General features: G+C 49.8%; 1 protein-coding gene across 1 annotated transcript; it reads right to left on the reverse strand.

Moving 5' to 3' along the window:
• Positions 1–9,653: 9,653 nt before the first annotated feature.
• Positions 9,654–14,513, reverse strand: LOC122092390 (UPF0481 protein At3g47200-like). The gene is made up of 2 exons (XM_042662702.1): positions 13,133–14,513; positions 9,654–10,214 (listed from the first exon to the last, which is right to left on the reverse strand). Exons 1-2 carry the CDS (start codon positions 14,282–14,284, stop codon positions 9,654–9,656), a joined length of 1,713 nt encoding a protein of 570 aa, XP_042518636.1. The 5' UTR covers positions 14,285–14,513.
• Between the last annotated feature and the right edge of the window lie 599 nt (positions 14,514–15,112).

The following is a 15,112-nucleotide window of genomic DNA, read 5'->3' on the forward strand; positions in this document are numbered from 1 at the left end:
TTTTTTTTTTTTTGGGTAAAAGAAAAGATAGCATGTGAGAGAGAGAGGAATATAGATTTTTTTAGAGAGAAATATAGATTTTATTTCTTTGGTGAAAAAAAATCCTAAATAGGGTTTTAAAGAGAGCAATGTGAGATAGAGGAGGCAATGGTTGAAAAGGAAATTAGAAAAGTGAGGAAGGGATAGACAAGGAAAGGAATCTGAGAGGAAACAAAGAAATTAATTTTTTAGAAAATATTTAAATATTTAAAATATAAAAAGGTAGCAATAATATTGAAAAAATAAAAAACTTGACAAAAGAGATAATGTATTAAAATAAGTAAAATGGATAAAGTGTTCCAAGAAAAAATTAACCACAAAATATGAATACATACTTTTATATGATAGTATGATAGTATATATATATATATATATATATTAATTAATTGGTCTAGATTAGTCTTTCAATCATCTGTACATGTACATGGTATGTGGTTGTCAGCTTGTCATACGAGTTCCCAATAATTTTTTGATCCTCATATTTGCTTTTTGTTGTGAGGAAACCCTCTACCTTTGATAAGTGACTATTAACAATAAATGTTACAACAGTTCTTGATGTGAGAGAACCTTTAGAAAGACCAATAGGATTTGGTTTTTGAGAAAACCTTCTTGTAATAAGGTTGGTTATGACAAGATTTTATTCTTTCTATTCTGAAAATCATAATTTATCTTTCTCTATTTAACAACTTTAGGGATTAAGATAAAGAATAATTAAAATAAAATTACAACTTCTTAGCATAATTGAAAAGCTACGTTTTTTTCTTGAATGCTTTTTAATTTCAAAACATGATGATTTCGATGAGTCATATTTATTTTTAAATAAATACCTTTCTTCATCTCCTTCTCCAAAATAATGAGAGACTGAGGCTATAGTTTCTTTGCCGGTGAAATAAAAAAGAGACTAGTTAAATTTTTTTATTTATAAATCAAGCTTGTGATCTATGAATAATTTATGAACATTAGAAAAAAAAAAATCAAAACTTAGTGAGTTTCACATGACTGGGAAAAAACACTAAGTAGGTGAAATTTCAAATTGATTTGGATATGGCCTTGTCATTTCTTAAACCTAGCCAATGGTCTTCGTCTGATTAGGTTTCATGTTTTTCTTACACTAATTTGCCTTAATCAAAACTTGGTTTTCCAATTCTATACTTCTTAGTTTGCCATTTAGGTGACAATGAGTTGTTCCTTTAGTTTTTCTTCACTGCATATGAAAAGAGAACCCATTTTAATTTGTTGTTCTATTTGGACTCTAGAAGAGTGATTGTGATTATTAATTCGGGTCTACTATTGTTGAAGGTTAGAAAGACCCTTCCCCATTTGTCCAATCAAAGGGTCCGATATTGCCGTATGCAACAAGAGACACTGACTAATCTCATCTAAATGTGTATAATCCGGTAAAGGAAATTATGTGGATATATTATTTTTGTTAGTTATTTCAGAGCCATGAAAAAAGATTTCCAATTGCCACCGGGGGAGATCGTGCGGATTGTTTTAGTGTATTTACAAAACACTTAATAAGGATATTACCTTAACATCTGATGTTTAGCTTGACCTAAAACAAAACAAAACTGATTAAAAAAACCAAGAAAGTATATGCAATTAATCTTCACTTCTCAGTCTCTTTCCTCATTAAATATTTGACCCCACTTTCTTTTTCCTCATTAAACATACTATTTGGTTGCCCCCACCATTGACTTCATGGGTAAGATGTCTATATATACAAGTAATGTATAGATCCATCCCTAAAAAAAAAAAAAAAAAAAAACTACGTTGAGCCAGACGTTACACATAGGAAGGAACTCTACCCTATTATTCCCCATTTATGATCTCATTAATCTCATACTAGTGTAGGAGTTACGCAACACAACGTANTTAGACAATGAGTTTCAAAGAAAACTACATTGAAGAATGAATATCAGGAAACTTTATTTATATGAAGGTGAAAGAGTTCAAGAACAAGACAGATAAAGAGACATTTATGGAAAAAGATTTTGTATTTTACTGTTTTTTTTCCATAAAACTGTTAAGTCTCCACCAAGATAAACAAGGAAAACCAGTACTATATCATTTAACCTCAAATTAAGGCTAGATAAAGCTTTGGCAACACCCAAAATTAATTGGCTGATAATTTTGTAAGCATCTTCTTCATGAAAACAGTTCATTTCCATCCAAACAACCTGAAAACTGGAAAGCAAAGATCCAAAGTGGTGAGTGAAGAAAAGCAAGAGAAGATAAACCTGAGAAACTAATTCCTATCATCTTTCCAGGACAAAGTGGTGGTGAGTTAAATAAATCCAGGAAAATCAGTGATCATTCATTACTGAATCAGCTATGTGCATTGTTTTCTGTTTGTTCAAACTCACTTGATATCTGTGGCTGACATGTAGAGAGATGACTCTGTTCTCTCCATTGAAATTTCTGCAAAGTGAAAGCTTTCTTCTCTTGAAAGCAATGAATCCCATTATCACCATTGAGAAGAAAAAGAAAGAGCATCAGTGGCAGAAGAGACATTGCTTCTGCCATTTTTAAGTGGTGGAGAAGAAAAGTACAGAAAGATGAGAAATGGGTTGCAGAGGAAAAAGATTAATGAAGGAAGAAAGAAAAGAAAAGGAGGATGGAAGGAGAGCAGGGGAGGGGACTGGGGAGATTCTTGAGTGTTGGATTTTGGCATGAGAACAAAATGAGGGGGGCTGGCCTTAGGACCCACTTGTGCATGAGAATTATTGGTGTTTCACGTGCACATACTCAACTAAGTCGGCTGTTATCTCTTTGGATGGCCTAAACGAGAAGATGGAATTCCTAGTAGGCCTCCAAAGATAATGAATCCATGGACTCTTCACGGGTTCAACTGTTATAACTTTTAGAGAGAGAGAGAGAGAGAGAGAGAGTTTAGTATATATTAGTATATGTCAGTTTTTATGGAAAACAGCAAGCAAGCTTGGATTATCTTATCAGAAGAGGGTTGGGCATTGATATAGCCAAAATAACCCCTCGGTGAGGGCCATGACACGTGTCGCCTCTGAGACACATGTCCACCGCCAGACGAAGGTTCCAAGAGACCACTCACACTCGAGCACGCGCAATCACCGAGGAACGCCCGCAGAATCACGCGGGATCACGTCGTCTGCATGAGGGGAATATTCCCCCCATAAGGCTGGACGTATTCGAGTAGGACTCTAGGAAGGCCGAAGGGGGAAAAACCCTAAGGCCAAAGAGCTATATAAGAAGGCACGGAAGAAAGGGAAGGTAAGCTCTAACACCCTCACCATTACTCCCTTATTGAACTGTGCGGCCGACCCTGACTTGAGCGTCGGAGGACTAACCCCGGACAAAGTTCCGGGCCTCCGTCGTCTGTGTTTGTGTAGGTTGGACTAGCGGGGTTTTTGGCAGCAACAGATTGGCGTCGTCTGTGGGAACGACGGTAATGGTGGGAAGAACCTACAACCGAAGAAGGACGAGAGCGACGTCCAACGTAGACATGGGGGAAGAACCTTCAGGGGAGCTTCCTCCCTCGGCGGAGACTGGACGAGAAAGAGGTCATGATGACCGGGAAGTGTCCGTCAGATACCAGCGGTCGGCTGGATATTCAGTACGGGAAGGCAGCGACCATCAGCCTCCCGCGGCCCAGGAGTACGTGACAAGGCAGCAGTTCGAAGACCTCCAGGACAAATATAACCGGATGGCAGAGACTATGAGGGAGGTCTCCAAAGCTGTCTCCCATAAGACCGGCGGAGCACCCCCAGGGACTCACGTCCAGTTCGAGAGGGCTCGAGAAGAAGACCGAAGCAGTACGGGATCGACGAGGGCCGGCCGCGATCCTCGAAACCGAGCAAGGGAGAGTCCCGCGCCCCGAAGTAGGACGCGACGCGCCGCCAGAGACCCGCATGGGGATGAGCACCAAGGAGACAAGCGGAGATCCGAGGACTCGGGATTAAAGAGGATGATCTTGGACCTGAAGGACGAGATCAGAAAGGTGGCAGAAAACCAGACAGGGAACCGCGAGCCCGACCTCACCAATGATACGGCCTTAGCTGACGAGGTCATGAGGGACCCGCTCCCGGTCGGTTTCCGCCTGCCCAAGTACGACACCTATGACGGGTCGGGGGACCCCGTCGATCACTTGGAAGGCTTTAAGGTCGCCATGCAATTCCATCGCGTCTCAGAAAATATTATGTGTCGGGCCCTCCCATTGACGTTCAGGGGAGCGGCGAGGCTGTGGTATAACCGACTACCGACGAAGTCGATTCACAGCTTCAGCGACCTAAGTTACTTCTTCGTGAAGGGGTTCTCTAGTAGCCAGCCCCTCCAGAAGACTACGTTGAACCTAACCAACGTCAAACAGCAAGAAGGGGAATCGCTGCGGAATTACATGAAGCGATTCCAACAAGAAAAGATCACGATCAGGGGCCTAGACCCTAAGGAGGAGTTCACGGCCCTGCTGGGTGGCGTCAAGGACAAGGAATTGAAGAGGTCCCTGGCGAAGCATACGCCTAGAGATCTGACCGAGCTGAGGGCGCGATGCGATAAGTATATCCAGATGGAGGAAACCCTCCAGGCAGATGAAGAAGTCGAAAGGAAGGCGGCGAGGAAGAGGCCCTGGAGGGTTGATGATAAACCCACCGACGAAGAAAAAAGACGAAAGTCCGAGCGCAGTCGGGCCCCCAGTCCGCCGAGGAAGTTTGAGAGCTATGCACCTCTGAACCGAAGACGAACAGAGGTGTTAATGCAGATAAAAGATTCTCCAGATGCCAGGGCCATGAAGTGGCCAGGAAAGATGGGGCGACATCCCGAAAGACGCAATGTGGATAGATACTGCCACTTCCACAGAGACCACGGCCATGACACCGAGGACTGTTGGCATCTCAAGGGGGAGATAGAAGGAATGATCAGAAGGGGATACTTAGGCAGATTTGTAGACCGGGAGAAAGAGCTGGCTCCAGAAGGCAATGGCCAGAGAGATAACCGTCGGAGAGACGGTGGAGGTCGGTATGAAAGAGGGGGGCTCGCCCGCAGAAGAAATCAAGAACAGCGGAGGAACCAGACACCAGAGGAAGATGGACACCGACCTCGAGAGGAGAACAAGAGCCCAACAAGAGTTATAGCAACCATCTGTGGAGGCCCGGCCGCAGGAGAGAGTTCGGTCTCTGCCAGGAAGGCGAAGGCCTACGCGAGGAGCGTACATGTGGCAGAATGGTCGAACAAGAAGGCAAAGACGGGGACGGTCATCTCCTTTTCAGACGATGATCTGGAAGGGGTACAGACCCCGCATGACGATGCCTTGGTCATCGCCATGACTATAGGAGATTGCAAAGTAAAGAGGATCTTGGTGGATAACGGCAGCTCAGCTGATATCCTGTTCCTCGAAGCTTTCCGGAAGATGGGGCTCGACGAAGGAAAGTTAAAAAAGGTCGAACACCCGCTGCAAGGATTCTCTGGCACCCCGGTGAAGGTGGAAGGGTCGATAGAGCTGCCGGTTCGAGCTGGCACCGGAGATCGCCAGGCGACGGTGATGATCAACTTCCTGGTAGTGAGCATTACATCAGCGTATAATGCCATACTAGGAAGAGTCGGGTTGAATCTGTTAAAGGCCATCGTCTCCACCCCCCATCTCAAAATGAAGTTCCCAACCAAGAATGGCGTCGGGGAATGTCGGGGTGATCAGGAGACGTCCCGAAGATGTTACGCCACTACTCTCTGGGGAAAAGAAAAGGCGGGTGAGACGCTCCCAATAGAGGATTTACGTGATGATGCCGGTTATCAACGGGGAGAGCCGGCCGAAGACTTGGTGCAAGTTGAAGCTGAGGAAGGAGATGACACTCGGCAATTTCAGATTGGGGCTACCATGCCAAGGCCGCAACAAGAAAGGCTCATCTCATTCCTACGGAGCAACATTGACGTATTCGCCTGGTCGGCGTCGGACATGCCCGGGATTGACCGAGAGGTAATAGAACATCACCTGAACGTCAGCCCAATGAAGAAGCCGGTGCAGCAGAGGAAGAGAACGTTCGCCCCAGAAAGGCAGAAGAAGATAGATGAGGAAGTAGAAAAGTTACTGAAGGCCCGGTTCATCCGTGAGATTCATTACCCGGAGTGGATATCGAACGTGGTGATGGTCCCGAAGGCAAACGGGAAGTGGAGAATCTGCATCGACTTCACCGACCTGAATAAGGCCTGCCCCAAAGATGCATACCCCCTACCGAAGATAGACCTGCTCATCGACGCCACGGCGGGATACGAGGCACTGAGTTTCATGGATGCATATTCGGGGTACAACCAAATCAAAATGGCCGAGGCTGACGTCCCGAAAACCTCCTTCATAACTGAAGGAGGGTTGTACTGCTATGAGGTCATGCCTTTCGGACTAAAGAATGCGGGGGCCACCTATCAGAGGTTGGTGAACAAAGTTTTTAAAGGGCTGATTGGCAAGACCATGGAAGTGTACGTGGATGACATGCTCGTGAAAAGCCTGAAGGCGGAAAGACATATCCAAGACTTGGAAGAGGCATTCCAAGTGCTACGACGGTACGGCATGAAGCTGAACCCGGCAAAATGTGCCTTCGGAGTAGCCTCGGGGAAGTTTCTTGGCTTCATCGTTTCAGAAAGAGGAATCGAAGCCAACCCAGTCAAGATACAAGCCATTCGGGACATGAGGTCACCCCAGAATGTAAAGCAAGTCCAGGAGCTGACGGGTCGGGTAGCTGCCCTCGGAAGATTTATGTCTCGGTCTGCTGATAGATGCCTTCCTTTCTTCAAGGCGCTGAAAGGGGCTAAAAGGTTCGAGTGGACGGAGGAGTGCGAAAAATCTTTCGAGCAATTGAAGGAGTACTTGGCCGCACCCCCACTGCTGACAAAGCCGAACACCGGAGATATCCTACAGCTGTACCTTGCTGTATCGACGGTTGCTGTAAGCGCCGTATTGACGAAAGAGGAAGGAAAGCAACAACGGCCAATATACTATGTCAGCCGAACCCTCTTAGATGCCGAGACAAGATATCGAAAGGCGGAAAAAGTGGCGTACGCCCTCGTGACGGCGGCAAGAAAGCTGAGGCCATATTTTCAGTCTAGTAAATTGGGCCATAGAGTTGGGAGAGTTCGACATCCAGTACAAGCCGAGAACCGCAATTAAAGCACAGGCCCTCGCGGACTTCATAGCGGAGACGACGATTCCCGATGACCCGCAGGAATCCGCTGAGGGACGAGCAGATGAGGCTTGGACGCTGTATGTGGATGGGGCTTCCAACAGTGATGGAAGTGGCGCTGGAATTGTGCTGGTAAGCCCCGAAGGCTTCAAAGTAGAGTGCGCCCTGCGGTTCGACTTCGACGCCTCCAACAACGAAGCGGAGTACGAAGCAATAATAGCCGGAATTAATCTGGCTCGGGCTTTGATGGTGAAGGAACTAGTAGTGAATAGCGACTCCCAACTCGTGGTGCGACAAGTGAATGGCGAATATGAGGCCAAAGAGCAGAGGATGGCCGAATACTTGAACACGGTGCGAGAAAGGTCAGCGGTTTTCAAGGAATTTGAGGTAAAGCAGGTGTCTCGAGAAGAGAATGCTAGCGCAGACGCACTGTCGCAGCTGGCCACTTCCGACTTCGTGGAACTTGGGCGAGCGGTGTATTTCGAAGTACTACCACAGCCAAGCATCGAGAAACCCCACGAGGTGTTACCCGTAGGTGAAAACGGCCGAAGCTGGATGGACGCCATAATGGAATACCTCAAGGAGGGGAAGCTCCCAGAGAACAAGGACGAAGCAAGAAAAGTAAGAATGAGGTCGGCACGCTTTTTCCTGAAGGATGACACGCTGTACAAGATAGGGTTTACCTCACCGTACCTCAAGTGCCTGGATTCGTCCGACGGCGAGTACGCGCTCCGGGAAGTGCATGAAGGGATATGTGGCCAACACCTTGGAGCCCGGGCCCTGGCTCACAAAGTACTAAGGCAGGGCCTGTACTGGCCGACAATGAGGAAGGACGCAGAAGCACTGGTCAGAAAGTGCGTCAAGTGCCAGATGTTCGCCCCCGTGCCTAGGCTACATTCTACCGAGCTGTCGTCCTTATCTAGCCCAGTACCGTTCGCCGTGTGGGGGATGGACATCTTAGGTCCGTTCCCCTTGGCCACGAGACAAAGGAAGTTTGTGGTGGTAGCAGTCGACTATTTCACGAAGTGGGCGGAAGCCGAAGCCCTAGCAACGATAACAGAAAAGAACATAAGGGACTTCTTCCAGAGAGCGGTGGTATACAGATTCGGAATCCCCCAGGTCGTGGTTACGGATAATGGCACTCAGTTCGCCAATCCAACTTTCGACGCGTTCTGTGAAGCCCTCGGCATCAATCACCGGAAAACCTCCGTCGGGTATCCCTCGACCAATGGACAAACAGAAGTAACCAACCGTACTCTACTCCAAGGGATAAAAAAGAGGCTAGATGATGCCAAAGGACTATGGGCAGACGAGTTGTACCACATTCTCTGGGCCTACCGCACCACTGAGAGGTTAGCTACCGGAGAAACACCCTTCATGTTAACGTACGGCACTGAAGCTGTACTCCCAGTGGAGATAGGGGCTATTACCCATCGGATTCAGTATTACAACGAATACGAAAATGACAAAGGACTCCGGGCAAATTTGGACCTCTTGGCAGAAACCAGAGAAGCTTCACAGGAAAGGATGGCCGCCTACCAACGGAGGATCGCCAGGCACTACAACACCAAAGTCCGGAAGAACGAGTTTAGGCAGGGCGACCTTGTCCTCAGAAGGACGGAAGTGTCGGACCCAAGGCATCAAGGGAAGCTAGACCCAAGTTGGGAAGGCCCCTACAGAGTCTCGAGGGTAATACGACCAGGGTCCTACCACCTCGAGACTACGGGGGGAGTAAGGGTACCTCGATCGTGGAACTCAGATAATCTAAGAAAATTCCACCAGTAGTAAAGTATCTCTGTTAGTTTTTTTCCGTCTGTAGTTCTTTGCAATTATTGCTCTTCTGAACCTTTTAAATTGTAATTCATCTTGAAATCCGCAAGATTTAATTCATGAATAATACGAGAGCTGGTTTACGGCAACTGAGGATCCTCCAGGCTGATTACCTCTAACCTTGAGGAACGGATGACTGAAGGTCCACACCTTGGAGGCTCAATCACCCCTTCGGCTCGGAGTTCGGCCATAGCCGAACAGACCTGACCGAAGGGGTACCATCTAACAGACCCTTCGGCTGGAGCCGAGGGTATCTTCGGTGATTCGGTGATCCTGATTGTTGGGCCCTCGACCTTCGGTGAACCCTTCGGCTCGAGCCGAGAAGGAAAACACTTGTAAAATATTGCTAGTGATTACAGGGTCGGCCTTCGTCTGACTTGCTAACAGGTCGACCCTCGGCCAAGTCTCGGGGCCATGCGCCTATTGACAACTAGGGTTTCGGCCCTTTACAATTATTTATGAATCAAAGATCATCAAATGAACAAATGAAGAAAGATGATTGCATTCATAAAGGCCCGAAGGCAAGGATTACACAAGGCCCGAAGGCTAGTTACATATGAAGCCCGAAGGCAAAAGACTACAAAAGGCCCGAAGGCTAGCTACATGACGAGGGGGGAGCCTGCGCTGAGAGCCAGGGCGACCTTAAGGAACGTCCGTCGGGTTCGCGGCCTCGTCTTCGGCGGGGAGTGCTTCCTGGTCCGAACCTCCACGACCAGGGGTTGGAGGGACTTCCCGATGCGGCTGAATCTCTCCTTCCTCGCTGCCGCCTCCACCGTCGGCTTCGGCAACTTCGGTGGCCGATGGCACCGCCTCCACATCGTCGTCCTCGAAGATGAGGCCGCTGTCTGCAAAGGAAACCCCAGGGTAGTGCCCGAGGACCCAATCTCGGACCTCGGTAGCACCCATGGTGTACCCTGGGGCGATGGCCTTCGTGATCTCCTCCTTGAAGGCCTCGGAGGACCGATACTTCTCGACCCCTCGAGCTTCGGCTTCCAGAAGGCGGGCCCTCACCTGCGACTTCAACTCCGAGAGCTTCCGTTCGCACTCTCGGCGCTCGAGGGCCAGGTCGCACTCCAGGTGCTCCACCTTCTCGAGGAGGGTGGAGCGTTCGTTGTCTAGGGAGACCTTCTCCCTCTCGCTGGCCTCGAGCTCCCGACTCATGGCCTCGGCCCGGAGGATCAGCTGACCCATCTGGTTCTGAGCCTGCACAGAGCACCGGAGGTCAGAATAAAAATAATTATATTCAGTGCAAGCAAAAAAGAGGCAGGGAGACCGAAAGAGAAGAAGGCCGAAGCTTACCCCCGCCATGTAGATGCACGCCGAGGTGATCAGTGCCGACGTCCCTTGCCTCTGGGCTTCGGTGGCATCTCGGGGAAGACTCCCCTTCGTCACCAACTCTCTGGCAACCCGTCCGACGGTCAGAGAGTCGTCTTCCTTCACCGACCATTGTGGGATGAACCCCACCTCGGCCCTCGACGACGGGACCTTCGGGCCTCGAGAGGCAGGGGCGGACGAAGGGTCTTGAGCCAGACCGTCCCTGGGAGCAGCGAGGGCTTGGACAGCCTCGGCAGTCGACCCCTCCACCCTGGGCCTCTTCCTCGGGGTCTCAGAAGACGGACCCGCTTTTTCCTTCCTCTTGGATTTCGGCGGCTGAGGGGCGTCACGGGCCTTGGCTTCCTTGATCTTTGCTTGTCTTGCGGCAGCGGCGGCCTTAGCCTCGGCTCTGGTAACTTGCACTGCAAGAAGAAACAAGAGGTATCAGTACGAAAGACCGACACTCGAAGGAAGAAGACGGAGTCTAGCCTAACTCACCCGGGCTAAGCCCGAACTTGAAGAGGATGGCGTCGGACTTGAGGCAGTCGGCCTCGACTGGGGAACAGCCCTCCTGCCGCTTCGCCATCGCCAACGACTCCGCATCTGCCCCGAATAGGGCAGGGGCGGAGTTCACATCCCGAAGGTCCGGGATGTCCCAGACCGTGCCGAAGGGCACCCCCTCGGTCGACTTCACAAAGAAGTACTTATCCTTCCACCCATGGATGGAACTCGGGTAACCCTTCAGGAGCTGAAGGTCCTTTCGGGGGCAAAAGTAGTACCAGCCCGTAAGTCCCTTACAGGCCTGAAGAAGGAAACAGTTTATGAAGAGCCGAAGGGAGAGAGGCCTCTTGTGCCGAACGAAGAAGATGACGAAGCTCAATGCTTGTCGCCACCCGTTCGGCGTTAGCTGGGTCGGGCTTACCCCATAGTGCCGAAACACTTTGGTGAAGAAGGGGTGGAGGGGCAGCCGAAGGCCTGCCTTGAAGGCCTCCTTGTACAGGCACAGCTCCTCGGGGTTCCGATAGCTGGCTCGGTCCGAGGGTTTGGGCAGACGGAGCTCGAAAGCGTCCGAAATGCCGAAGGAGGCCCTTAGCTCCTCCAGTTCTGGTTCGTCCATCGTAGAGACGATCTTAAGGGCCTCAACCTCTAGGGGCTCCTGTGTCTGGGCTCGGGCGTCGAGCACCCTCTCCCTGAACTCCTCACCGTGGGAGCCACCCTTGGACCCCGACGGTGTGGCCACTGACGATGAGTCGCGGGAGGAGGGAGAGTCGGTGGAATCCGAGGACATCCCTCGGACTTCCCCAGGACTCCTATACCTACGTCTTGGTCTTGACCTCTCGCGGGACGATGGGCTGTAGCCCGACGAGGAAGACATCACTTACTTGTTGCTAAGCTAAGGAAGAAGTGGACGAAGCTAGAAAGGGGTCCGAGGCCGAAGGTGAGCTCTCCGAAGGAAAAAAAGAAAGGTTGCCCCACAAATGGCCCCCCACATTATATAGATGGAAGGATGGCGGTACGACTTCCGAGCATTAATGGCACCGCCACGTCAGGGTACGAAGCCTCGAGGTTTGCGCCCGAGCGGACCTAGCAGGCCTAGCAGACGATCCCTCCTTCGGTTGGGAGTTCGGCCATAGCCGAACGGACCTTACCGAGGGTCCCTCCTTCGGTTGGGAGTTCGGCCAAAGCCGAACGGACCTGACCGAGGGTCCCTCCTTCGGTTGGGAGTTCGGCCAAGGCCGAACGGACCTGACCGAAGGTCCCTCCTTCGGTTGGGAGTTCGGCCAAAGCCGAACGGACCTGACCGAGGGTCCCTCCTTCGGTTGGGAGTTCGGCCAAGGCCGAACGGACCTGACCGAGGGTCCCTCCTTCGGTTGGGAGTTCGGCCAAAGCCGAACGGACCTGACCGAGGGTCCCTCCTTCGGTTGGGAGTTCGGCCAAAGCCGAACGGACCTGACCGAGGGTCCCTCCTTCGGATGGGAGTTCGGCCAAAGCCGAACGGACCTGACCGAAGGTCCCTCCTTCGGTTGGGAGTTCGGCCAAAGCCGAACGGACCTGACCGAAGGTCCCTCCTTCGGTTGGGAGTTCGGCCAAAGCCGAACGGACCTGACCGAGGGTCCCTCCCTCGGCAGGGGGCTTGGCAAAGCCGCACGGACCTGACCGAGGGTCTGTCCTTCGGTTGGGAGCTCGGCCAGAGACGAACGGAACTGGCCAAAAGTCCCTCCCTCGGCAGGGGGCTCAGCAAAGTCAATCCGAAGCGGTCAAAGGTCCCTCTCGATCGAACCCAAACCTTGGACACTGGTAATGCCAAGGCCGAAGGAACAAGTCAACCAAAGAAGATGGTTACTCCCACAGGAAGAAGCTCCTAGTGGAAGTAAGGGGGCTCCTGATATAGCCAAAATAACCCCTCGGTGAGGGCCATGACACGTGTCGCCTCTGAGACACGTGTCCACCGCCAGACGAAGGTTCCAAGAGACCGCTCACACTCGAGCACGCGCAATCACCGAGGAACGCCCGCAGAATCACGCGGGATCACGTCGTCTGCATGAGGGGAATATTCCCCCAGAAGGCTGGACGTATTCGAGTAGGACTCTAAGAAGGCCGAAGGGGGAAAAACCCTAAGGCCAAAGAGCTATATAAGAAGGCACGGAAGAAAGGGAAGGTAAGCTCTAACACCCTCACCATTACCCCCTTATTGAACTGTGCGGCCGACCCTGACTTGAGCGTCGGAGGACTAACCCCGGACAAAGTTCCGGGCCTCCGTCGTCTGTGTTTGTGTAGGTTGGACTAGCGGGGTTTTTGGCAGCAACATCCATCAAGATCAAGTAAGAAGTGACTTCGTTACCACAATCGATGTGACAGTGCTCGTAAGCTTTCATGTTCAGTAAGAGCGATTTGGTCCCATCATGAACCAACAGCCTTGGGATGCAAAGGGTTCCATTTTTGAACTTCACCTCCCAGAATCGCTCTGTATTCCTCTTCCTGAACTTCACCCCTGCCACCCTCAACTCTGTTGCGCAGCGGACCAGTTGCTGCCGCTGCTTATCCATCGCATCCAACGGCTGCGGCTTCCATCTCATCCAATTCGTAGGCAAGTCCATGGGCTTTCTGCGTAATAAGTCGAGGCAATGGAGGCCGTCGAGGTCTGTGTTTGCGTATTTGGTCCGCTTCTTCCAATATCTATTCCGCAATGTCTCGTCCGTCGACATGAGAGAGTCGACGAAGTCGAGGAACCTGAGTGCGAGCTGGGCTGCTTGGGGTCTCACGCCTGGTCCTCCATTGACACCGAACTGGAGTTCGAGAAGGCGATCGAGGATGAAGAGTGGGATCTGGTTCTCGAGCATAACCATATCCTGGCGGATGGAGTGCATAACGCTGCGCCATGCGAAGATTGGGTCATTCCGTGGGTAGCCCAGTTGCTCGAAGCCATCCACAGCACCTTGGAAGATCTCGAGCATGAAGCAACCATCGAGAACCATCATATATACAAACTCGTGGCTGGTGTGAGAGATTGGACCTACGTAGCAGTTGCGAGCTTGGACTTCGACCTCACTGATGGAATCAAGGTAGAGCTTGACATCTTGACTGGTTCGCTTGAGAATCAGATCGAGGGAGCGCAGTTTGTGCTCTTCCATGTCGCGGAGGCTCTCGTTGCGTTTGTGATGGTAAGGACCCAGGGAGACGACTTGGGGGATGAAGGCCTTGTCGTCGTTCTCTCGGAGGCATTCGGGGACTCTGTAAATGCAGAGCTTCGACCTTGAAGAAGCGAGATGGGCTTGTTCAAGCCTCTCCCAAATCGAGATCACCCACTCCTTCTCCGTTACTTTGACACCATTGACTGGTATTGACTGGGAAAAAGAGGAGGGCCTTTGCGGCTTCTGTTGCTGGGGCTGCTCCGGCAGTTGCAGTTGCAGTTGCTGTTCCCGTCGGTGTTGCGGCCCTGGTTTCATTTGCAGTTCCATCGTTGCCCCTTCCTTGTGTGACTCAGCAATGATCTACACTACCAAAAGGCCATACTTATGGAAGGGAAGTCTGGATGAGTAATTAGGGTGGTCCGGATCGCCTCTACCTCTACGGAGAGAATGATTCGAGTACAGATCATGCACACCGCTGGCCACTGGTTACTTTACCTTTTCCTCAAACATTTTAGGAGGAACAGAAGGGGTGGGGTTTCCAGGATAGGGCGACGTGTGGTTTGGGGATTGGATTGGTTTGGGGGTTTTTTATGTAGCCCTGTTTTTGGCCATATCCCAGGTGGAAAGGATCTCTCAAGGGCACATGCCCTTTTTCTTGAGAAAAGACAGAAAGTAGGAGCCGTCGGTACCACTACGTTCGAGATTTTGGATAAGGGTGTCAATATATAATCAAAATATTTATCAAAACTGAAATCGATTGGTTATAATTGAATCAAATTTTATCGTAGTAAATTGATCCGATTTTAGTTTTATAGGTCATAATTCTAGTTCAGAATCGAATCAAATTGAAAAATCGATGGTTAACCGGTATCTTATACTAAAGACTTAAAGTATTTTGAAATTCAATTGGTCTCTACGAAAAAAGGGGAGAAAAAAAAAAAAAAATACTAACCAAGAAGGGAGTTTCACTTTCACATAATCACACTTCTAGATTTTCTAATTTCTAAGATCATAGTAAATTAGCTATAATATGTGTAGTCTTTTACATAGAAAATATATTGTCCTTGGAAAAATAAATGTATATTGTCTTAACTCTTTAGGAAATTTAATACATATATATATATATGATTCACACAAGTTGTAGGATGCAAATCA

Source organism: Macadamia integrifolia, chromosome 10 (genome assembly GCF_013358625.1).
Source record: "Macadamia integrifolia cultivar HAES 741 chromosome 10, SCU_Mint_v3, whole genome shotgun sequence".
Classification (NCBI taxonomy): Eukaryota; Viridiplantae; Streptophyta; class Magnoliopsida; order Proteales; family Proteaceae; genus Macadamia; species Macadamia integrifolia.